A 23,584-nucleotide genomic window follows, 5' to 3' on the forward strand; every position below is an offset into this window, starting at 1 on the left:
GACTATTTGGAATTTCCACCGTACCGTCTCCGCTGTGCAATCTGGTCACCATGCTGGTCACGGGTGCACCTCAGCCACGATCAAGGTACTAAACTATATCATAACCGCCATCAATAAAAGATTGTACTGTGCAGCCAAGGTTTTCGACTCTGTCAATCACCGTATTCTTATCGGCAGACTCAACAGCCTTGGTTTCTCAAATGACTGTCTCGCCTGGTTCACCAACTACTTCTCAGACAGAGTTCAGTGTGTCAAATCAGAAGGCCTGTTGTCCGGACCTCTGGCAATCACTATGGGGGTACCACAGGGTTCAAATCTCGGGTTGAGTCTTTTCTCTGTATATATGTCATAAGGTGAATGCACCAATTTGTAAGTCGCTCTGGATAAGAGCGTCCGCTAAATGACTTAAATGTTAAATGTAAATGTAAATATCAACGATGTTGCTCTTGCTGCGGGTGATTCCCTGATCCACCTCTACGCAGAAGACACCATTCTGTATACATCTGGCCCTTCTTTGGACACTGTGTTAACAAACCTCCAAACGAGTTTCAATGCCATACAACACTCCTTCCGTGGCCTTCAACTGCTCTTAAGCGCTAGTATAACTAAATGCATGCTTTTCAACCGTTCCCTGCCCGCACCCGCCCGCCCGACTAGCATCACTACTCTGGACGGTTCTGACTTAGTATATGTGGACAACTACAAATACCTAGGTGTCTGGCTAGACTGTAAACTCTCCTTCCAGACTCAGATTAAACATCTCCAATCCAAAATTAAATCTAGAATCGGCTTTCTATTCCGCAACATAGCCTCCTTCACTCACGCCGCCAAACATACCCTCGTAAAACTGACTATTCTACTGATCCTCGACTTTGGCAATGTCATTTACAAAATAGCCTCCAACACTCTACTCAGCAAACTGGATGCAATCTATCACAGTGCCATCCGTTTTGTCACCAAAGCCCCATATACCACCCGCCACTGCAACCTGTATGCTCTAATTGGCTGGCCCTTGCTACATATTCGTCGCCACCCACTGTCTCCAGGTCATCTATAAGTCTTTGCTAGGTAAAGCTCCGCCTTATCTCAGCTCACTGGTCACGATAACGACACCCACCTGTAGCACGCGCTCCAGCAGGTATATCTCACTGGTCATTCCCATCCTCCTTTGGCCGCCTTTCCTACCCGTTCTCTGCTGCCAATGACTGGAATTGCAAAAATCGCTGAAGCTGGAGACTTATATTTCCCTCACTAACTTTAAACATCTGCTATCTGAGCAGCTAACCGATCGCTGCAGCTGTACATAGCCCATCTGTAAATAGCCCATCCAATCTACCTACCTCCTCCCCACATTGTTTTTATTTACTTTTCTGCTATTTTGCACACCAGTACTCTACTTGCACATCATTATTGTAAAATTGTAATTACTTGCTACTATGGCCTATTTATTGCCTTACCTCCTCACGCCATTTGCACATACTGTATATAGACATATTTTTTTTCTATTGTGTTATTGACTGTATGGTTGGTTATTCCATGTGTAACTCTGTGTTGTTGTTTGTGTCGCACTGCTTTGCTTTATCTTGGCCAGGTCGCAGTTGCAAATGAGAACTTGTTCTCAACTAGTCTACCTAGTTAAATAAAGGTGAAATAAAACATTTTAAAAATAAAGTTTTGTTGCTAACAGGTGTATAAATTGAGCACACAGCCATGTAATCTCCATAGACACAAATTGGCAGTAGAATGACCTTTCTGAAGAGCTCAGTGACTATTTTTGTATTTCTTTATTTTATTTGTTTTTGTGTAATTTTACCCCCCTTTTCTCCACAATTTCATGATATTACAATGCTACCCGCTGAAGTTGACCTCTTCAATGACCATGTGGGACACTATAGGAGAGTGACAGAAGCAGGTGTCCACATACCTTTGGTAATGTAGTGTATCATACTTTTTATGTTTCTAATTTATAGATATACATTTTTATTATGTAGTTCTCAAAATCTGTAGTAGACAAACCAGTTTACATGGCAAATCTACAGGTTTACCAAACGTTTAAGTGATCATCCATTAAGAGCAGTCAGATTAAGTCATAGTAAAATGTATTTTAACAAAAGACAAGATCATTATAGCAAAAGTAATGTGGGCATTGCATTGTGAAATGCAATTACTTTATATGAACATGCATTGCGATGTGAAACATTATTATTTCTAGATGAAACACTGATTAAGTTTGGTGAAAAAGTGACTGTATGAGTTTGTGTGTTGTACTTAGTCAATTGAAAATGTGCGTAGAGTTTGTAGTAAGAGTTGTGAAAATGTACCACATACTGTACTTGTGAAAATTGCACCAAAGCAATAAAATAAAACTGTAATCGAATAGCATTTCAAACATGACAAAATATGCAAATACATAGATGGCCATATAGATGCCCAATAGCAACTGTAATAACATCAAATAATCCTTATTGAAAGAGCACCATCAGAGTTCTCCCCAGCACATCATTTTTTTTAAAGAAGAGATAAACGTTATAGCAAAAACATCCATATGTGTAGAAAGCACAGCTGCATGTGGCCAACCATGACTGGCTGGGACTGGATTGATGGGAGGAGGAGGTATTGTACAGAAGCTCTCCCCCACCCCTGGCAGAACTGCCAGGTGGAAGCAGAGGGCTTCTGTCCAAAGAATTGTGTGGGTAATGATTAGAGTGATGAGTCCAGCTTCAGCGGGCTGAGAAATCACTCTGCCCACTCTGAATCAGACCTAGACATTTGGCAAGCATTTCACAAAATAACTGTAGACTGGATTACAGGACCAATTTTTGTACAGAAAATGTTAGTAAAGTTTTTTGCACCAAGAATGATGGTGTCTACAGAGAAAGTAGGTGCAATATTTGTTTCAAGGGAAGAATTGGGAGCATACAATGGGCAAAGTCCTTCATTGCTCGTTAGGCTGACCCACCTTGGAGGCCAGGGCTTCCACACTCTGTCTGCATGTCCTCTCTATGTCCAGGTTATCCTGAATGCTGTTGACCTCTTCAATGACCATGTGGGACACTATAGGAGAGTGACAGAAACAACACTGTTGAACACCTCCAATCCAGCGTAAACATTGTGCAGTACTTTTTTTTCTTTATCCGCGATTGATTGAATTGGGGTCTAAGTCATTTATCTATTTTTATCAATAGCAGAGTTAATTTTTATTTATTTTATTGAATCTTTATTTAACTAGGCAAGTCAGTTAAGAACAATTCTTATTTACAATGACGGCCTACCCCGACCACAGCCGGGCTAATTGTGCACCACCCTATGGGACTCTATGGGATTGTGATATAGCCTGGATTCAAACCAGGGTCTGTAGTGACGCCTCTAGCACTGTGATGCAGTGCCTTAGACAGCTGTGCCACTCGGGAGCCCAAAACTTCAAGCCTACACTAGATTTCTTGTGGGCAATTTTTATTTTGTTTTACTAGGCAAGTCAGTTAAGAACAAATTCTTATTTTCAATGACGGCCTAGGAACAGTGGGTTAACTGTCTATTCAGGGGCAGAACGACAGATTTGTACCTTGTCAGCTGGGGGATTTGAACTTGCAACTTTTTGGCTACTAGTCCAACGCTCTAACAACTAGGCTACCCTGCTGCCCCAACATGTTTGCCATGTGGTCTGATTCTAAGGTTCACCTTATAGAACCTCACTGTGGAGGTGTCATAATACCCATAAAACCTAGCGGTCAAACAGGGAAATGGTTCCAATCATTTTTCCCATAGGGGATTTTAAAAACACTTCAAATAAGTTCTGTATTTCGTGCAAGCTTACCCTGGCGTGACATTTTGATAACCGTGTAAATCTCTCTGGGACAAGATTACCAATATATTTGGTTCTATTTACACCCAGATTCGAAAAAGCTAATTAGCATTAAAATAGATATCATGCAAAGCTAAAAATCCCTGCAAGCTCTGCACGTCATCTCTTGCTGACACCTTTGCTAGCAGGTATTGTGTCAATTTAAAACTTACACATGACAGTTTACAGAATTGTCCATTTAAATAAATGTTTCCAATTTATTCATTTCTACATTTAACTAACATTAGAATTCAGAGATTCTTACCTTTGCCTCGATTCGGCAGTCTCTTCCAGATCATCATGGTATTTGTAGTTCTTTATGATAGCCACATTAGCAGCTAATTCACATTTCAGTTTTGGGAGGTAAATACAGGTGAATATATTTATGAAAGTCACCTTCTCCTAGAGAAATTTACACGGTTATCAAAACGTCACACCAGGGTAAGGGCACAGAAAACACAGCCCTTATTTTAAGTGTTTGAAAAACGCCTATGGGAAAAATGAATGGTGGAAAAAAGATTGGAACCAAGATTGACCTCTAGGTTTTATGGGTATTATGACTCATACTGTGGAACTCTATTGGAGCTCATGTCTTTGTTGTTTTATGTTTCAGTCTTGAATATCATAAAGATTTTTTTTACATGTCTTTGGTTGGAAATATTTAGTTGCTTTTACAATTAGCTTTTACATCCCAAGGTTAGAGATAAGTTTACACCTCAAGGATGAGACGACTAGGGGATTGTGCACTTCTTATACGCTTTTTACAAAACAAGCTAAGCAAGATAAAAATGAGCATTTCTGTTGACACACTTACTGTGGAATCTGATACTTTTTCTACATTTACTAAGAAATATACTCATGTCAAAACAAGGTCACAACACTTGAAAATATACACTACTGTTCAAAAGTTTGGGTTCACTTAGAAATGTCCTTGTTTTTGAAAGAAAAGCGCATTTTTTGTCCATTAAAATAACATCAAATGGATCAGAAACACAGTGTAGACATTGTTAACATGTTGTAACTGTTGTAAATGACTATTGTTGCTGGAAACGGCTGATAGTAACCGCAAAATACCAGTCTCAACATCAACAGTGAAGAGGCGACTCCGGGATGCTGGCCTTCTAGACAGAAGTTGCAAAGAAAAATACATATCTCAGACTGGTCAATTAAAAGAAAAGATTAAGATGGGCAAAATAACACAGACACTGGACAGAGGAACTCTGCCTAGAAGTCCAGCATCCCGGAGTCGCCTCTTCACTGTTGACGTTGAGACTAGTGTTTTGCGGGTACTATTTAATGAAGCTGCCATTTGAGGACTTGTGAGGTGTCTGTTTCTCAAACTAGACACTCTAATGTACTTGTCCTCTTGCTCAGTTGTGCACCAGGCCTTCACACTCCTATTTCTATTCTGGTTAGACAGTTTGCATTGTTCTGTGAAGGGAGCACTACACAGCGGTGTATGACATCTGCAGTTTCTTGGCAATTTCTCGCATGGAATAGACTTCATGTCTCAGATCAAGAATAGACAGACGAGTTTCAGAAGAAAGTTATTTGTTTCGGGACATTTTGAGCCTGTAATTGAACCTACAAATGCTGATGCTCCAGATACTCAACTAGTCTAAAGAATACCCGTTTTATTGCTTCTTTAATCAGAACAACAGTTTTCAGCTGTGCTAACATAATTGCAAACAGGTTTTCTAATGATCAATTACAAAACCCTTTTGGATTAGCTAACACAACGTGCCATTGGAACACAGGAGTGATGGTTGCTGATAATGGGCCTCAGTACACCTATGTAGATATTCCATAAAAAATCTGCCGTTTCCAGCTACAATAGTCATTTACAACATGAACAGTGTCTACACTGTATTTCTGATCAATTTGATATTATTTTAATGGACACATTTTTTTGTGTTTCTTTCAAAAACAAGGACATTTCTAAGTGACCCCAAACTTTTGAACGGTAGTGTAAGTATGTATGTTTGGTTTCTTTTGTGTCAGACATTTGCCATAAACCACATATATTCTCTTTTCAATTTAAAAATAAGTTAACTAATATTACTAATGCCACTGAGGTCTTATTGATTCTGCTTTCCGGAAAAATCACAACATCAGTGGAACTATGAAAACACATTTGAAACTATGTAAAACCACTATAGGAAGGTCAAAGAAAACAATCTCCCTGCAACAATGGGTGCATTTTATTACAATTTAATTAATGTCATTGTGTGTTCATGGTCAGACATGGCAAATGATTATAGAACCATAATGGATCATTTCACCAGAGTGGTTAGTTAGTGTTTATTGATGGAAATTGCTGATGGAAACTCAAAAGGGCATGAGATTGACTGTAGGATAAAATATAAAAATGTTGCAACCATGTTCTAGCCCCTGATGTAAGACTTTTTAAACTGTGAAGTATAAAAGCTCCCTTTTGCAAAAAAAAAATAACTTTCAGAGACACACTTAATGCTCTAAACGTTGACTTCATTTGCAGGCGTAATCACAAACCCCAATAAAAGAGAACAGGCTTACTGCCACTTAACTAATTAAACATTGTGGTCGAAGGGGAAAAATAGGAATTAATGCCGTTGACACAGGCCTATCCCTTCCCAATGACACCTAATTGAAACCTGATGAACGTCTGTGCCTGCGATATCAAAGTTCCTCCTGCACCCTCTCCACATAAGTCATTCAATAGCACTTAGCTGACAGTTTCATCCCAGAATCTCTGTGGCTCCGCTCTTTCACAGACTCCATAATGCCCAACACACTCAACACCAGCAAAGGACGCCTTGAAATAAATTACACGTTAATTGTAATTACTGGTAGGCATGGTAAATAAACAGGCCTGGAAGTGGAAAGTGTACAAGTGCGGGGCAACTGGGGTTCTGACACGTCAGAATTGGCAGTCTTAATTGTACGTTTCGGCCTCACCATCATCGCTCCATCTTTTTCTCCCCTTTTTTTCCCTCCTGTCGGGGAAGACAGTGATTACCCCTGTGCTGACGTGCGGTATAATGGTATCAGCGAGCAGACAGAGCAGTGAATTAAATTGTATCTGCAGCCGTACTGAAGCCTTGATGAGGGGGCAGATGCCTTTGTGGTCTTATCATTATAACACAATGGTCATGTTGTCATCAACCTTGCCATCGTCAATTGAAAAGACGTGATTGTGTGTTGGGGGCTTTTTTTCTCTCCCTCTTCGTCCCGTCGTTTCTTTGTGAATAGGAGCAATTTTCTCAGAGCTATGAAATCACGTAATAGGTCCTAATATGCAGCTGCTTGGCATAGCAAGGCAGCCTCTATTAAATTGGAAGTCAAACAAAATATGTGTTTTTTGGCTGGAGAAATACTAGATGTATGAGCAGAAGCCACATTTATTCAGATGAAAATCCCTCGACTGACGTGATTACAAAGAACAACTATTTCAACCATCTCTGACATATTTATACCTTCTAAAATTCCAGAGATCAAATTACTGGCTTGAGTGGTTTGTGTGAAGCATTTTGGTTTTAAGAAAAAAATTCCCTGCGAAAATACACACAAATGTGCTTGAAATACAATGCATTTCTATGTGTGGAAGGAAACAGTAATAGTGGAGAAAAAGCAGAGAAGACGCTTTAAGTGTCATTTTGCATACTGAATTTACAAAAGAAAATCATGTACGTTTCTCTGATATAATTAAAGGTTAATCAATTTGCATTGACAGAAGTGGCAAGCAAAAGAGTAAACAAAGCCGTGTTACCGCCTAAAGGGTGTGATTTTTACCCAAGGTAAATGACAAACACACATTGTTCATAGTGATTCCAGGGTTCAAAGGTCACTGCAGCAGAGATAGTGTGGTTGATAGCATGAAAAGAATGCTATGGTAAACATTACATAACAGAACTGTAGGTGTTTACAGTTCCTCCTGTACAATCCCTGACTTGTTTCCAATTATGTATATGTTACCACAAGGAAAACAATAGCAACCTTATATGTAAGAATATCAGATCAATATTAGATCAATCATCTTTGACGAAAGATGGATTTGACTAAAACATTTGTTTTTGAATGTTCTCACCTTTTTGAAACTCTTCAAGCCTTTTGATTGCCTCGTCTCTCTCTGCCTCCATCCGTTGACACTGATATGACCAAAGCACAAAAGAGATCCATTTTATTTATTTACATTGGTGTCCTACCTTCATTGAGCCAGTCTTTGCAAGATCATACTCCACTTGAACTCAATCTGAGAACGACATTTCTGTGGGAGAACAGTTTTTATTTTTTTTATTTTTTATTTTATTTCACCTTTATTTAACCAGGTAGGCTAGTTGAGAACAAGTTCTCATTTGCAACTGCGACCCGGCCAAGATAAAGCATAGCAGTGTGAACAGACAACACAGAGTTACACATGGAGTAAACAATGAACAAGTCAATAACACAGTAGAAAAAAAGGGGAGTCTATATACAATGTGTGCAAAAGGCATGAGGAGGTAGGCGAATAATTACAATATTGCAGATTAACACTGGAGTGATAAATGATCAGATGATCATGTACAGGTAGAGATATTGGTGTGCAAAAGAGCAGAAAAGTAAATAAATAAAAACTGTGGGGATGAGGTAGGTGAAAATGGGTGGGCTATTTACCAATAGATTATGTACAGCTGCAGCGATCGGTTAGCTGCTCAGATAGCTGATGTTTGAAGTTGGTGAGGGAGATAAAAGTCTCCAACTTCAGCGATTTTTGCAATTCGTTCCAGTCACAGGCAGCAGAGTACTGGAACGAAAGGTGGCCGAATGAGGTGTTGGCTTTAGGGATGATCAGTGAGATACACCTGCTGGAGCGCGTGCTACGGATGGGTGTTGCCATCGTGACCAGTGAACTGAGATAAGGCGGAGCTTTACCTAGCATGGCCTTGTAAATGACCTGGAGCCAGTGGGTCTGGCGACGAATATGTAGCGAGGGCCAGCCGACTAGAGCATACAAGTCGCAGTGGTGGGTAGCATAAGGTGCTTTAGTGACAAAACGGATGGCACTGTGATAAACTGCATCCAGTTTGCTGAGTAGAGTGTTGGAAGCAATTTTGTAGATGACATCGCCAAAGTCGAGGATCGGTAGGATAGTCAGTTTTACTAGGGTAAGCTTGGCAGCGTGAGTGAAGGAGGCTTTGTTGCGGAATAGAAAGCCAACTCTTGATTTGATTTTCGATTGGAGATGTTTGATATGGGTCTGGAAGGAGAGTTTGCAGTCTAGCCAGACACCTAGGTACTTATAGGTGTCCACATATTCAAGGTCGGAACCATCCAGTGTGGTGATGCTAGTCGGGCATGCGGGTGCAGGCAGCGATCGGTTGAAAAGCATGCATTTGGTTTTACTAGCGTTTAAGAGCAGTTGGAGGCCACGGAAGGAGTGTTGTATGGCATTGAAGCTCGTTTGGAGGTTAGATAGTTGAGGTCATGAAGATGATGGACTCTGTAAAAAGGCTTCCCAATATGAACCTTATGTGAACCTTAACAAGTGCTATATAAACCACCACCACATAGCTGAAAGTGAAATGATGAAAGCAAAATCCTCCAAAATTCAGACTGTATTGATATCTCAGAGGCACAATGCATACAATACATATGATATGAGATTGAATGTTTAACACAACAGCATGTAAATCTGATATAATACAATTAATGAGCTCTTTTCTCTCTTGAAAGCATTGCAGTGAAAGTACTGGCTAGTTTAAAGAGTCCTGAGTATTATAATATGTACAGGGCAGTTTATGTTCATTTGTTTTGTCTGTCATGCTAAAATAACCACTATCTGGAGAATTGTATGGAAATGGCACTGATTGAATTTGCCTCCAGGTTTTCCAGCACCATATCTGCCATGATTCTAAGCCCTGCTATAGCACCACAATAAAGCATCTCTCTCTCTCGATCTCTCTCTCTCTCTCACACACACACAGTCTCTCTTTCACACGTACAATCATTTTAAAAAATAAGAAAACCTTTATTTTCTTTCATCATTAATCACTATCAATCATTAAGTGCAAACACAGTTGAAATTACGCACACCTCCCCAAGACCTGTTGCATGGATACCTATACACATTAACTGAACAGTTATAACAAGCCTTATACAACACTGACCTCCATGGTGGCTCTCTCATGCTCCCTCTGAAGACCCTCATACTCATGGACAGCTGTAGGGATCAAAGGATTCCAGTCAGTCATCTTCAACTGTTCATCATCCCATAAGAGGAAACATACTTGAACTCTTATTGGGTTTCTTAAAACAGAACAACCATGTGGAAACATATCTATTAATTCCAACCCAATGACTGCCTCACATGCTAAGTGAAACATGACTAATACTCACACAAACCTTAACAATTATCTCAATGCTCTGCTACATATACTTGAGGTAGTTTAGATTAAAACCACACAAAACAATGTTTATCAATATAGAAAGACATGGAATAAAGGTTGTTCCACACCCAGCTGTTTGCCAAGATCATCAGTGCCTCATGAGCGAGCTTTTTTACAAGGTCAGGTCAGGCTTATGTATAGTTTGCTCCATAAAGCTGCATCTATGAATGCCTGGATCTTTACAAAGAACTGGATGTTGGAATGTATAGCCACTGTGAAAGGAGATCGAAAACATCAACAAACACGCATTATTTTAATCATCATTTAATGTTGAAGCTCTCCCTTGGTCCATTATGTTTCATTCTCAGGAGGCATAACAATAATAGATTCCTACACAGTGGTATGATAAAAGTCTACTACTGTACATTAACTACTACAGTTGAAGATAACTGACTTACACTGAACAAAAATATAAATGCAACAATTTCTAAGATTTTTCTGAGTTACAGTTCACATGAGAAAATCAGTCAATTCAAATAAATGAGGCCCTAATCTATGGATTTCACATGACTGGGAATACAGATATGCATCTGTTGGTCACAGATATCTTTAAATAAGGGACGTGGATCAGAAAACCAGTCAGTATCTGGTGTGACCACAATTTGCCTTATGCAGCAAGGCACATCTCCTTCGTATAGAGATGATCAGGCTGTTGATTGTGGCCTGTGGAATGATGCCCCACTTATCTTTAATGGCTGTGCGAAGTTAATGGATATTGGCGGGAATTGGAACACAATGTCGTACACGTTGATCCATAGCATCCCAAACATGCTCAATGGGTGACATGTCTGGTGAGTATGCAGGCCACGGAAGAACTGGGACATTTTCAGCTTCCAGTGTACAGATCCTTGCGACAAGTGGCTGTGCATTATCATAATGAAACATGAGGTGATGGCAGCGATTGAATGGCATGACAATGGGCCTCAGGATCTCGTCACGGTATCTCTGTGCATTCAAATTGCCATCGGTAAAATGCAATTGTGTTTGTTGTCCGTAGCTTACGCCTACCCATACCATAACCCCACCATCACGAGCCACATCACAAGGCACGTTGACATCAGCAAACTGCTCACCCACATAACGCCATATTGCCATCTGCCCGGTACAGTTTAAACTGTGATTCGTCAGTGAAGAGCACACTTCTCCAGCATGCCAGTGGCCATCGAAGGTGAGCATTTTCCCACTGAAGTCGGTTACGACGCCGAACTGCAGTCAGGTCAAGACCTCGGTTGAGGACAACGAGCACGCAGATGAGCTTCCCTGAGACGGTTTCTGACAGGCTGTGCAGAAATCTTTCGGGTTGTGCAAACCCAAAGGTTCATAAGCTATCCGGGTGGCTGATATCACACAATCCTGCAGGTGAAGAAGCAAGATGTGGAGGTCCTGGGCTGGCGTGATTACATGTGGTCTGTGGTTGTGAGGCTGATTGGTCGTACTGCCAAATTCTCTAAAATGACGTTGGAGGCGGTTTATGGTTGATAAATTCACACTCAATTCCCTGGCAACAGCTCTGGTGAACATTTAGTCAGCATGCCAATTGCACGCTCCCTTAAAACTTGAGACATCTGTGTCATTGTGTGATAAAACTGCACATTTTAGATTTGCCTTTTATAAACTAAAAACATTTCTCATAAGAAACTAGCTCCCTGGTATACAGAAAATACCCGAGCTCTTGAAGCAAGCTTCCAGAAAATTGGAACGGAAACACCAAACTGGAAGTCTTCCGACTAGCTTGGAAAGACAGTACCGTGCTGTATCGAAGAGCCCTTACTGTTGCTCGATCATCCTATTTTTCCAACTTAATTGAGGAAAATAAGAACAAGCCGAAATTTATTTTTGATACTGTCGCAAAGCTAACTAAAAAGCAGCATTCCCCAAGTGAGGATGGCTTTCACTTCAGCAGTAATACATTCATGAACTTCTTTGAGGAAAATATCATGATTGTTAGAAAGCAAATGATGGACTCCTCTTTAAATCTGCGTATTCCTTCAAAGACTCAGACTTTATATATTATGACAACTAAACTACTGAAAGAGCTGCTTCCTGTGCTTGGCCCTCCTATGTTGAACATAATAAACGGCTCTCTATCCACCGGATGTGTACCAAACTCACTAAAAGTGGTAGTAATAAAGCCTCTCTTGAAAAAGCCAAACCTTGACCCAGAAAATATGAAAAACTAATCGGCCTATATTGAATCTTCCATTCCTCTCAAAATGTTTGAAAAGGCTGTTACGCTTCCTGAAGACAAACAATGTATACGAAATTCTTCAGTCTGGTTTTAGACCCCATCATAGCACTGAGACTGCACTTGTGAAGGTGGTAAATGACCTTTTAATGGCATCAGACCGAGGCTCTGCATCTGTCCTCGTGTTCCTAGACCTTATTGCTGCTTTTGATACCATCGATCACCACATTCTTTTGGAGAGATTGTAAACCCAAAATTGTTCTACACGGACAAGTTCTGGCCTGGTTTAGATCTTATCTGTTGGAAAGATATTAGTTTGTCTCTGTGAATGGTGTGTCCTCTGACAAATCAACTGTAAATGTCAGTGTTCCTCAAGGTTCCGTGTTAGGATCATTATTGTTTTCACTATATATTTTACCTCTTGGGGATGTCATTCGAAAACATAATGTTAACTTTCACTGCTATGCGGATGACACACAGCTGTACATTTCAATGAAACATGGTGAAGCCCCCAAATTGCCCTCGCTAGAAGCCTGTGTTTCAGACATAAGGAAGTGGATGGCTGCAAACGTTCTACTTTTAAACTCGGACAAAACAGAGATGCTTGTTCTAGGTCCCAAGAAACAAAAGAGATCTTCTGTTGAATCTGACAATGAATCTTAATGGTTGTACAGTCGTCTCAAATAAAACTGTGAAGGACCTCGGCGTTACTCTGGACCCTGATCTCTCTATTGACGAACATATCAAGACTGTTTCAAGGACAGCTTTTTTCCATCATCCATTGCAAGAATCAGAAACTTTCTGTCCAAAAAAATTCATCCATGCTTTTGTTACTTCTAGGTTAGACTACTGCAATGCTCTACTTTCCGGCTACCGAGATAAAGCACTAAATAAACTTCAGTTGGGGTTAAATACGGCTGCTAGAATCCTGACTAGAACCAAAAGATTTGATCATATTACTCCAGTGCTAGCCTCCCTACACTGGCTTCCTGTCAAGGCAAGGGCTGATTTCAAGGTTTTACTGCTAACCTACAAAGCATTACATGGGCTTGCACCTACCTACAGTATCTCTCTGATTTGGTCCTGCCGTACATATCTACACGTATACTATGGTCACAAGACGCAGGCCTCCTAATTGTCCCTAGAATTTCTAAGCAAACAGCTGGAGGCAGGGCTTTCTCCTATAGAGCTCAATTTTTATGGAATGGTCTGCCTACCCATGTGAGAGACGCAAACTAGGTCTCAACCTTTAAGTCTTTACTGAAGACTCATCTCTTCAGTGGGTCATATGATTGAGTGTAGTCTGGCCCAGGAGTGTGAAGGTGAACGGAAAGGCTCTGGAGCAAAGAAAAGCCCTTGCTGTCTTTGCCTGGCCGGTTCCCCTCTTTCCACTGGGATTCTCTGCCTCTAGCCCTATTACAGGGGCTGAGTCACTGGCTTACTGGTGCTCTTTCATGCCGTCCCTAGGAGGGGTGGAGTGGGTTGAGTGACTGATGTGATCTTCCTGTCTGGGTTGGCGCCCCCCTTGGGTTGTGCCGTGGTGGAAATCTTTGTGGGCTATACTCGGCCTTGTCTCAGGATGGTAAGTTGATGGTTGAAGATATCCCTCTAGTGGTGTGGAGGCTGTGCTTTGACAAAGTGGGTGGGGTTACATCCTTCCTGTTTGGCCTTGTCCGGGGGTATCATCGGATGGGGCCACAGTGTCTCCTGATCCCTCCTGTCTCAGTCTCCAGTATTTATGCTGCAGTAGTTTGTGTCGGGGGGCTAGGGTCAGTTTGTTATATCTGGAGTACTTCTCCTGTCTTATCCGGTGTCCTGTGTGAATTTAAGTATGCTCTCTCGAATTCTCTTTCTTTCGCTCTCTCGGAGGACCTGAGCCCTAGGACCATGCCTCAGGACTACCTGGCATGATGACTCCTTGCTGTCCCCAGTCCACCTGGCAGTGCTGCTGCTCCAGTTAACTGTTCTGCCTGCGGCTATGGAATCCTGACCTGTTCCCCGGACGTGCTACCTGTCCCAGACCTATTATTTGACCATGCTGGTCATTTATGAACATTTGAACATCTTGGCCATGTCCTGTTCTGTTATAATCTCCACCCGGCACAGCCAGAAGTGGACTGGCCACCCCTCATAGCCTGGTTCCTCTCTAGATTTCTTCCTAGGTTTTGCCTTTCCAGGCAGTTTTTCCTAGCCAACGTGCTTCAACACCTGCATTGCTTGCTGTTTGGGGTTTTAGGCTGGGTTTCTGTACAGCAATTTGAGATAGCAGCTGATGTACGAAGGGCTATATAAATACATTTGATTTGATTTTGTCCCCAGCATAAGGTGCACCAGTTTAATGATCATGCTGTTTAATCAGCTTATTGATATGCCACACCTGTCAGGTGGATGGAATATAATGGCGAAGGAGAAATGCTCACTAACATGGATGTAAACAAATGTGTGCACCAAATTTGAGAGACAATTTCTGGAATCTTTTTTTCAGCTCATGAAACACTTTACATGTTGCGTTTTCTATTTCTGTTCAGTGTTTATGTAACATAATCAGCATTGGTTTCTTAGTAGATTCTGAAAAACCTGGTCAAGTACTATTTCCTTTAGGGTACAACATTCAAGGTCACGTGAATACTCAACACTGCTGCTCTAACACCACATCATGCTGGTTTACCGCACCCTACCCCCAACGCCTCCTCTCTCTGAATGTAGTGATTCATTTTTGCTGCAGTTGCACACTCAATGTGTATTCAGACCACACTGACCTCGTATGCACCTTTTGTTATTCCCCCCTGCGATGTGTCTGGAAACATTTATTGAATAAAGAAATATGAGGAACAGAAAGATAGTTTAAATCCAGTGTGATGACCATCCGTTGTGAATTCATGTCTGTTTTGTGGTGAGAGAAATAAGCCTAGAACTTCTGAGGAAGTTCTATATATATATATATGGCTAAAGACACAGAATGACGCATGAGAACTTCCTCAGAAGTCTACTATTGTTATTCAATAGATATGGCAAGGTCTTTCTTCAGCAAGGGCAAATTAAAAATGTGTGCAAAATAAACAAAACAACATTGAAAACATAGATAAGACCCCTCAGATAAAGCTAGGCTACATTATTCCTTACACAATTTCCCCTTTCCCTGAACGCAACAACAGCGCTCTAACTAATGAGTACTAAACTGTACAGACACAAATGAAGACAGAAAAAGTCATACGTTTAATTCAACTTAGGGAACATTCGAGTTGAAGACGTGTTATTTACATGCCTCAAACCACACCGAAGAAATTGGCTACGTAACCATGTTTAATGTCAACGGTTAAGGCTATGAAAGAGCTGGAGTCATCGAACTGCAAATACATAACGAATATTTCGAACATAAAGCTACAGCCTTCACTCTAACCTAGCCATGCGACTAAGAATAACTCTTACCTTGATTGGACAGCTCTGTAATGATTTTCATTTTAAATAGTTCCTCTTGGGCCGCCATTGTGACAAAGTACATTTACAGTACACATCGAGGTGGTTACACATTACGTGCAACAGGAAATACATTGATACCGCGACACACCTGTGCACAAATCTCACCTTTGGCCATTGTTAAATCTGAACTAGGCTTCGAATGCTTGTTTTTTCCCTTGATCAAGGGTTTGTGTTGACTTGGACTACAGTGCATTCGGGAAGTATTCAGACCCCTTGGCTTTTTCCACATTTTGTTATGCTACAGCCTTGTTCTAACATGAATGAAATAGTATTTTCCCCTCATCAATCTACACACAATACCCATAATGACAAAGCAAAAACTAGTTTTTAGAAATGTGTACAAATTGGAGTCTTCTTGGGTATGATGCTACAAGCTTGGCACGCCTGTATTAAGGGAGTTTCTCCCAATCTTCTGTGCAGATCCTCTCAGGCTTTTGGGTTGGATGGGGAGCGTCGCTGCACAGCTATTTTCAGGTCTCTCTCTCTCTCTCTCTCTCGAGTGGCCCAGCCAAAGCCCGGACCTGATTGATCTCTCTCTGGTTCAAGTCCGGGCTCTTGCTCAGAGAGCGAGAGAGAGTCCGGGATCTTGCTGGGCCACAGAGAGAGAGATGTTTAAGTCCGGGCTCTGGCTGGGCCACTCAAGGACATTGAGGCTGGTCCCGAAGCCACTCCTGCTTTGTCCTGTTGGAAGGTGAACTTTCACCCCAGTCTGAGGTCCTGGGCGCTCCGGTGCAGGTTTTTATCAAGGATCTCTTTGTACTTTGCTCCGTTCAGCTTTCCCTCAACCCTGACTAGTCTCCCAGTCCCTGCCGCTTAAAAACATCCCAACAGCATGACGCTGCCACCACCATGCTTCACCTTAAGGATGTTGCCAGATTTCCTCCAGACTTGACGCTTGGCATTCATGCCAAAGACTTCAATCTTGGTTTCATCAGACCAGAGAATCTTGTTAATCATGGTCTGGGAGTCCTTTAGGTGCCTTTTGGCAAACTCCAAGCAGGCTGTCATGTGCCTTTTACTGAGGAGTGGCTTCCATCTGGACACAGCCATAAAGGCCTGATTAGTGGAGTGCTGCAGAGATGGTTGTCCTTCTGGAAGATTCTCCCATCTCCACAGAGGAACTCCAGAGCTCTGCTAGTGACCATTGGGTTCTTGGTCACCTCCCTGACCAAGGCCCTTCTCCTCCGATTACCGTTTGGCTGGGCAGCCAGCTCTAGGAAGAGTTTTGGTGGTCCCAAATTTCATCCATTTAAGAATGGAGGCCACTCTATTCTTGGGGACCTTCAATGCTGCAGAAATGTTTTGGTACCCTTCCCCAAGTCTGTGCCTCAACACAATCTTGTCTCTGAACTCCACGGACAATTCCTTCGACCTCATAGCTTGGTTTTTGCTATGATATACACTGTCAGCTGTGGGACCTTATGTAGACAGGTGTGTGCCTTTCTAAATAATGTCCAATCAATTGAATGGACCAGTTTCCGTTGATTATCCTAGAAACATCAAGGATGATCAATGGAAACAGGATTCACCTTGCCTCAATTTCAAGTCTCATAGCAAAGGGTCTGAATACTATTTACATTTTTATATAAACACACATTCGCAACCATTTCTAAAGTTTTCGCTTTGTCATTATGGGGTAGTGTGTGTAGATTGAGGGGAATTTAAAAAAATACATTTTAGAATAAGGCGGTAACGTAACAAAATGTGGAAAAAGTCACGGGGTCTGGATACTTTCCGAATGTACTGTATATATACGGTCTTGGGCAATTAATATTACAAATAATGTAGGCTGTGTGTGAGAAACTACCAACCTCAATATTAGGTGTGTGCATTGTCTGATGAGATTACAAACATGTCACCCTTCATAATTCTGAAATACATTTATTTATGGACAGGAAAACACAGGAATCAATAAACACACAGATCCGATTTCTGCAAACAAATAATTAACAATGCAACAGGGGAATGTTTAGTATTATGTTTCTTTTAACAGCACATACATACAGCAAACAATGTAAACATCATTTTCTTTCGATAGTAATTACACCAAGCAACAGAGGCCAAAAAGAAATAAGCAATCACAGTTCACACAAAGGTCTATATCTACAAGACCATTTCAAGTGGCCCAAAAGTTTGTCAAATATTGAAACCCTTACCTCATGCCTATAAAAGTAAACATTTAAGTAACAATGATGTTCGGTCGAATACATTAAAGTACGTCATGACACTGACCTCCTAGGTATTTGGTGAAGTCCTACAATTTCAGATATGGTTAAGAAGTCATTTCCCCCTATCTGAAATAAGTGAATGAAGTGCTATCTTCAGGGTGACAAACATATTGGACAAATTCAAACCATTGAAATGTAAAAGAGAACATAACAATTCCTGTCAAGCTCGAATGTATAGGATGTTTTTATATTTTTGGAAGATTGAATTTAGTTTAGGTGGGGACAGCATTCAATAAACAAAACCTAGCAGTAAAATACCCCAATAAATAAACAGGATCATTCTTTGATTTAAGGGCAAGTTCACATCTCTGAACAAAATGAAGTTACAATCACAGACACTATCCATACGAGTTTCTGGACACAGATACAGTAGAATACATCTAGAGGGAGCTGAGATCATTGCTCTGTTCTCTGAGTGGTCGGGGGGGGGGGTCAACACTTGTCTAAGGGGGTCGGAGCAGCTGAAGGCACTCAGTGACGAGCGGCAGACTCCCTCGGGTAGAACTCGGCCAGGGTGCTCTGGGGAATCCTCTTCAGCATCTCTTTGGGGAAGATTCGGAGCAGCTGCCAGCCAATGTCCAAGGTCTCATAGACGGTCCTGTTGTCATAGGGGCCTGAGGGATGAGGTGACAGCATTTTAGGTCTCGAATGCTGCAACATTTGACAATATTCCTTATGACGACTAGTTGACAATTAACTCATTCAGTGGTTTAAATAGGAGTATAAATACAACAATATTCCACAGTGATTGAGATCTTTTTCATAACACTTGTTGTAGTCGACTCAAGTCAACGTTAGGTCATGGTGCTAACATGTCTGAAATGCACCTCACAGCTTACTCTGTCGGGAAAGGTATTATTGATGGAATAGATATTAAGTCAATCATATGGTGTCACAACAGGTTTACATGCAGTATATCCCTGTGATGCATAGCCTACAATAGTGCAATCCCTACTTTTCAATCTTATCAAATCACATTTTATTGGTCGCATACACATATTTAGCAGATGTTATTGCAGGTGTAGCGAAATGCTTGTAAATCATCTGAAGGACAAGAGGACCGAACTTTTGTTCTTTGCTGAAAAGATGGCTCCATTTGTCTCGGTTTCAACAGAGACAAGATATGCAAAAGTCTGACATGACACTTGTATTTCACAGTATTTTAAATTAATTCAGTAGACTCATCAATTCTAATGAGATTCTAATTTTAATGGATCGCATTAGGCTTTGACTCAAGGATATTCAGGCTCACTATACACTAGGCTGGATGGAAAAGCTCACAAATCCTTGCTTTAGCAATCTCATCACTCCAAGGACAAGTGTGAAAATAAGTACGGCATAATGCTTTGATGACACACGTCGCTGAATGACTTGTTGCATCTGACACCAAGGTGTTGAAAAAGACTGACAGTATGTATCTGACATGAAGTTTGCCATTGGTTTTGCTGATGAAAAATAATCATGCCTGAAGGCATTGAAAATAACCTTTACTAGATTTTTACTCAATGTACTTCAGAAAGTAGCAATAACAGCATGCAATGCCAAATAGGACATATCTTGTCCTTTGTTAGAGCTAAGATCTGTCAAAACGCAGTAAAATACATTCAAAATCAAGCTATGCAACATTTTATAATATTCAATAAGATTATTAATCCAATAATACTATTTTTTGTATTTTATTGGGCAAAATCAATCTCCATTTTAATATCACACTTGAATGACAGCGCTATGCAGGGTGGATTTCTGGTAATAAGGTATAATAAGGTCAGAGAACTAGGGCAACACAAAATGGGTCACGATTTCAAGGAATGAGTGGAATGAAGGTAGCATAAACATAAGATACAGGAGAAGCCAAGGTGGCAAAGGTATAATATCTCATATTTAACGTAACAGTATTTAGACAAGTAAATAAAATCACCAGACAAGATCTCAGAGCATGCGAGTGTCAATGACCCGGCAGAGTGTAGCCTAATGCCTCCCACTTAACGGTGTGAAAAGACTGCCAACACTCCCATTTATTCTGTTACCAAATACCTGACCTCAGGGGAATGTCACATACATTGCGGTTGCCGTGCTCCTGTTTTCACCTTTTGATTTCATACAACCATCATTTCAGGTTGTTATTGTAAAAGAAGTGTATTTTCAATGACTTAAATAAAGGTTCAAATTTTAAAATAGTTTCAATAGCCATGCGCTCTGCATGTGGTGTTACTGTCATAGGTCGAGTCTCATCCAATTTTTCAGTGTCTTACCCTGAGCAATGAAGTTCTTCTCAAACTTCTGCAGGAACTCCAGGTAGAGCAGATCATCGGAGGTGAGGGCCTCCTCTCCGACCACAGCCTTCATGGCCTGCACGTCCTTACCAATGGCATAGCAGGCATACTGAGAGGGACAGAGGCATGGGGATGGAAAGAGAGAGAGAAGAGTGGGGGAGGTCAGAAACTTGAAGCTGTTCTATGCAACAAACAATTAATGTGTATTGTGGTTCAATAGAAATTAGGCTTGGTTATAGAGGATATTTTGGCACTGTGCAGAGTGACAATAACTACCAGCTGGTTAGAGACATCAGCATGGTCTTTACGGGTCATTCCTTCACCGATGGCGGACTTCATCAATCGAGACAGAGAGGGCAGCACATTGATGGGTGGGTAGATCTGAAGGGAAAGCATGAAATAAGAGAAGTCAATATTCAACAAAGAAATAGTAAACAAATTATCATTGGACAACTGTCAGGAGAGAGAATGACAGTACTCAATAGCTATAGACACTACTTAATAGCGGGGTCACAAGGGGTTGTTCGGAGACGTATAAGCGAGAAATGGGAATACCTGTCTGTTGTGCAGCTGTCGGTCCACATACACCTGTCCCTCAGTGATGTACCCAGTGAGATCAGGAATAGGATGGGTGATATCTGGAAAACACAGTTTACATGGAAGTCAAGAGATAATATCCAGGGTTCAATTCACGCTAAATTAAGTCGCCTTTGTCAAACCTATACACGCCCACATTCAAACACATGCACAGTCCTAGATCACTTTACCCAAAAGAAATGTCAGGAACCAGGCATATACTTTAAAATGACTACAACTTACAGTTTAAGGACATTAAAATAAGTGTTTTGATCTACATCCCCAAATGTAGTGCTCTAAAATATTCTGGCACAAATGTTTTCTGATGTTAAAAGGGGGGACTCCCATTCGAAAACAGACTGGAGGCCCATCACAGAAGTTGCTATAGTAACAGCAAGCATAAAAAAATAAAAAAATAAACTTTTGTGCTCGTCAAACCCAGACAAAAATAGGAGAGTCAATGGAATTGCTCATGTAAAAAGTTAATAAAAATGTATATTTAAATAAATATATATTTTTAATTATCTAGGTGGTTTGTCCTCGGAGATAAGCTGGCATATGTCTTACCATCGTTGGGCATGGTGAGGATGGGTATCTGAGTGATGGAGCCGTTCCTGCCCTCCACTCTGCCGGCACGCTCGTAGATGGTGGCCAGATCAGTGTACATGTAACCGGGAAAACCACGACGGCCAGGGACTTCCTCTCTGGCAGCTGACACCTGGGGAGACATGGCACATACAAGTGAGCCATAAGTGGAACCAGGGTATAAGAGATGGGACCCAGAACACAAACTACTCCACTTCTGAACATTTATTCTAACAGCGTATGATTGAATTAATGAGCATGAACTCATTCATTCATTTATAGCAAGGCTTCCCTAACTCAGTCCTCAGAACCCCAAGGGGTGCATGTTTTGGTTTTTGCCCTAGCACTACAGAGCAGATTCAAAAACAGTTAACTAATCATAAAGCTTTGATCATTTGAATCAGCTGTGTAGTGTTAAGGCAAAAACCAAAACATGCACCCCTTGGAGTCCGGAGGAGAGAGACATACAGTACCAATCAAAAGTTTGGACACACCTACTACTCGTTCAAGGTTTTTTCAGATTTTTTTTTTTTACATTATACAATAATAGCAAAGACATCAAAACGATGAAATAACATAGGGAATCACGTAGTATGCAAAAAGGTGTTATAAAAATCAAATTATATTTTACATTTGAGATTCTTCACAGTAGCCACTCTTTGCAGACTCTTGGTATTCTAAACTCAGCAAAAAAATAAATCCCTTTTTCAGGACCCTGTCTTTCAAATATAATTAATAAAAATCCAAATAAATTCACAGATCTTCATTGTAAAGCTGTGTGACGCTAAGTGTCAGTATAGAGACAAAGCAGAGTCGCAATTCAACGGCTCAGACACGAGAGGTATGTGGCAGGGTCTACAGTCAATCATGGACGACAAAAGAAAAACCTGCCTTGTCGCAAACCATGATGTCTTGCTTCCAGACAAACTAAACAACTTCTTTGCTCGCCGAGGACAATACAGTGCCACTGACACGGCCTGCTACCAAAACCTGCGGGCTCTCCTTCACTGCAGCCAACATGAGTAAACCATTTAAATGTGTTAACCCTCGCAAGCTGGCAGGCCCAGACGGCATCCCCAGTTGCGTCCTCAGAGCATGCGCAGACCAGCTGGCTACAGCTGTTTACAGACATATTCAATCAATCCTTATCCCAGTCTGCTGTTCCCACATGCTTCGAGAGGATCACCATTGTTCCTGTTCCCAAGAAAGCTAAGGTAACTGAGCTAAATGACTACCACCCCGTAGCACTCACTTTTGTCATCATGAAGTGCTTTATGAGACTAGTCAAGGACCATATCACCTTCACCCTACCTGACACCCTAGACCCACTCCAATTTGCTTACTGCCCAAATAGGTCCACAGACGACGCAATCGCAATCACACTGCCCTAACCCATCTGGACAAGAGGAATACCTATGTAAGAATGCTGTTCATCGACTACAGCTCAGCATTTAACACCATAGTACCATCCAAACTCGTCATTAAGCTTGAGATCCTGGGTCTCGACCCCGCCTTGTGCAACTGGGTCCTGGACTTCCTGATGGGTCGCCCCCAGGTGGTGAGGGAAGGTAACGACATCTCCACCCCGCTGATCCTCAACATTGGGGCCAACAAGGGTGCATTCTCAGACCTCTCCTGTAGTCCCTGTTCACCCATGACTGTGTGGCCATGCACGCCTCAAACTCAATTATCAAGTTTGCAGATGACACTACAGTGGTAGGCTTGATTACCAACAACGAGACGGCCTACAGGGAGGGGGTGAGGGCCCTCGGAGCGTGGTGTCAGGAAAATAACCTCACACTCAATGTCAACCAAACAAAGGAGATGATTGTGGACTTCAGGAAACAGCAGAGGGAGCAGCCCCCTATCCACATCGACAGGACAGTAGTGGAGAGGGTTGAAAGTTAAGTTCCTTGGCGTACACATCATGGACAAACTGAAATGGTCCACTCACACAGACAGCGTAGTGAAGGCGCAGAAGAGCCTCTTCAACCTCAGGAGGCTGAAGAAAT

The 23,584-nt window shown here is 41.5% G+C and overlaps 2 protein-coding genes across 2 annotated transcripts in view; both read right to left on the minus strand.

Annotated features, from left to right (window-relative positions):
* shtn1 (shootin 1) overlaps window positions 1-16,019 on the minus strand; it is a 45,767-nt gene extending 29,748 nt beyond the window's left edge. Inside the window, exons 1-4 of the mRNA XM_035754205.2 lie at window positions 15,860-16,019; window positions 9,967-10,019; window positions 7,908-7,968; window positions 2,960-3,054 (exon numbers count right to left, since the gene is read on the minus strand). Of these exons, the coding sequence (XP_035610098.1) occupies window positions 2,960-3,054; window positions 7,908-7,968; window positions 9,967-10,019; window positions 15,860-15,932 (282 nt within the window). The 5' untranslated portion in view covers window positions 15,933-16,019. The remainder of the gene's footprint in view (window positions 1-2,959; window positions 3,055-7,907; window positions 7,969-9,966; window positions 10,020-15,859) is intronic.
* Window positions 16,020-17,775: 1,756 nt separating this feature from the next.
* The window catches only part of atp6v1ba (ATPase, H+ transporting, lysosomal, V1 subunit B, member a), a 44,987-nt gene continuing 39,178 nt past the window's right edge, over window positions 17,776-23,584 (minus strand). Inside the window, exons 10-14 of the mRNA XM_035754206.2 lie at window positions 21,555-21,705; window positions 20,967-21,049; window positions 20,688-20,792; window positions 20,391-20,520; window positions 17,776-18,752 (exon numbers count right to left, since the gene is read on the minus strand). Coding sequence (XP_035610099.1) covers window positions 18,610-18,752; window positions 20,391-20,520; window positions 20,688-20,792; window positions 20,967-21,049; window positions 21,555-21,705 — 612 coding nt within the window. The 3' untranslated portion in view covers window positions 17,776-18,609. The remainder of the gene's footprint in view (window positions 18,753-20,390; window positions 20,521-20,687; window positions 20,793-20,966; window positions 21,050-21,554; window positions 21,706-23,584) is intronic.

The sequence above is a fragment of the Oncorhynchus keta genome, chromosome 36 (assembly GCF_023373465.1).
Source record: "Oncorhynchus keta strain PuntledgeMale-10-30-2019 chromosome 36, Oket_V2, whole genome shotgun sequence".
NCBI lineage: Eukaryota > Metazoa > Chordata > Actinopteri > Salmoniformes > Salmonidae > Oncorhynchus > Oncorhynchus keta.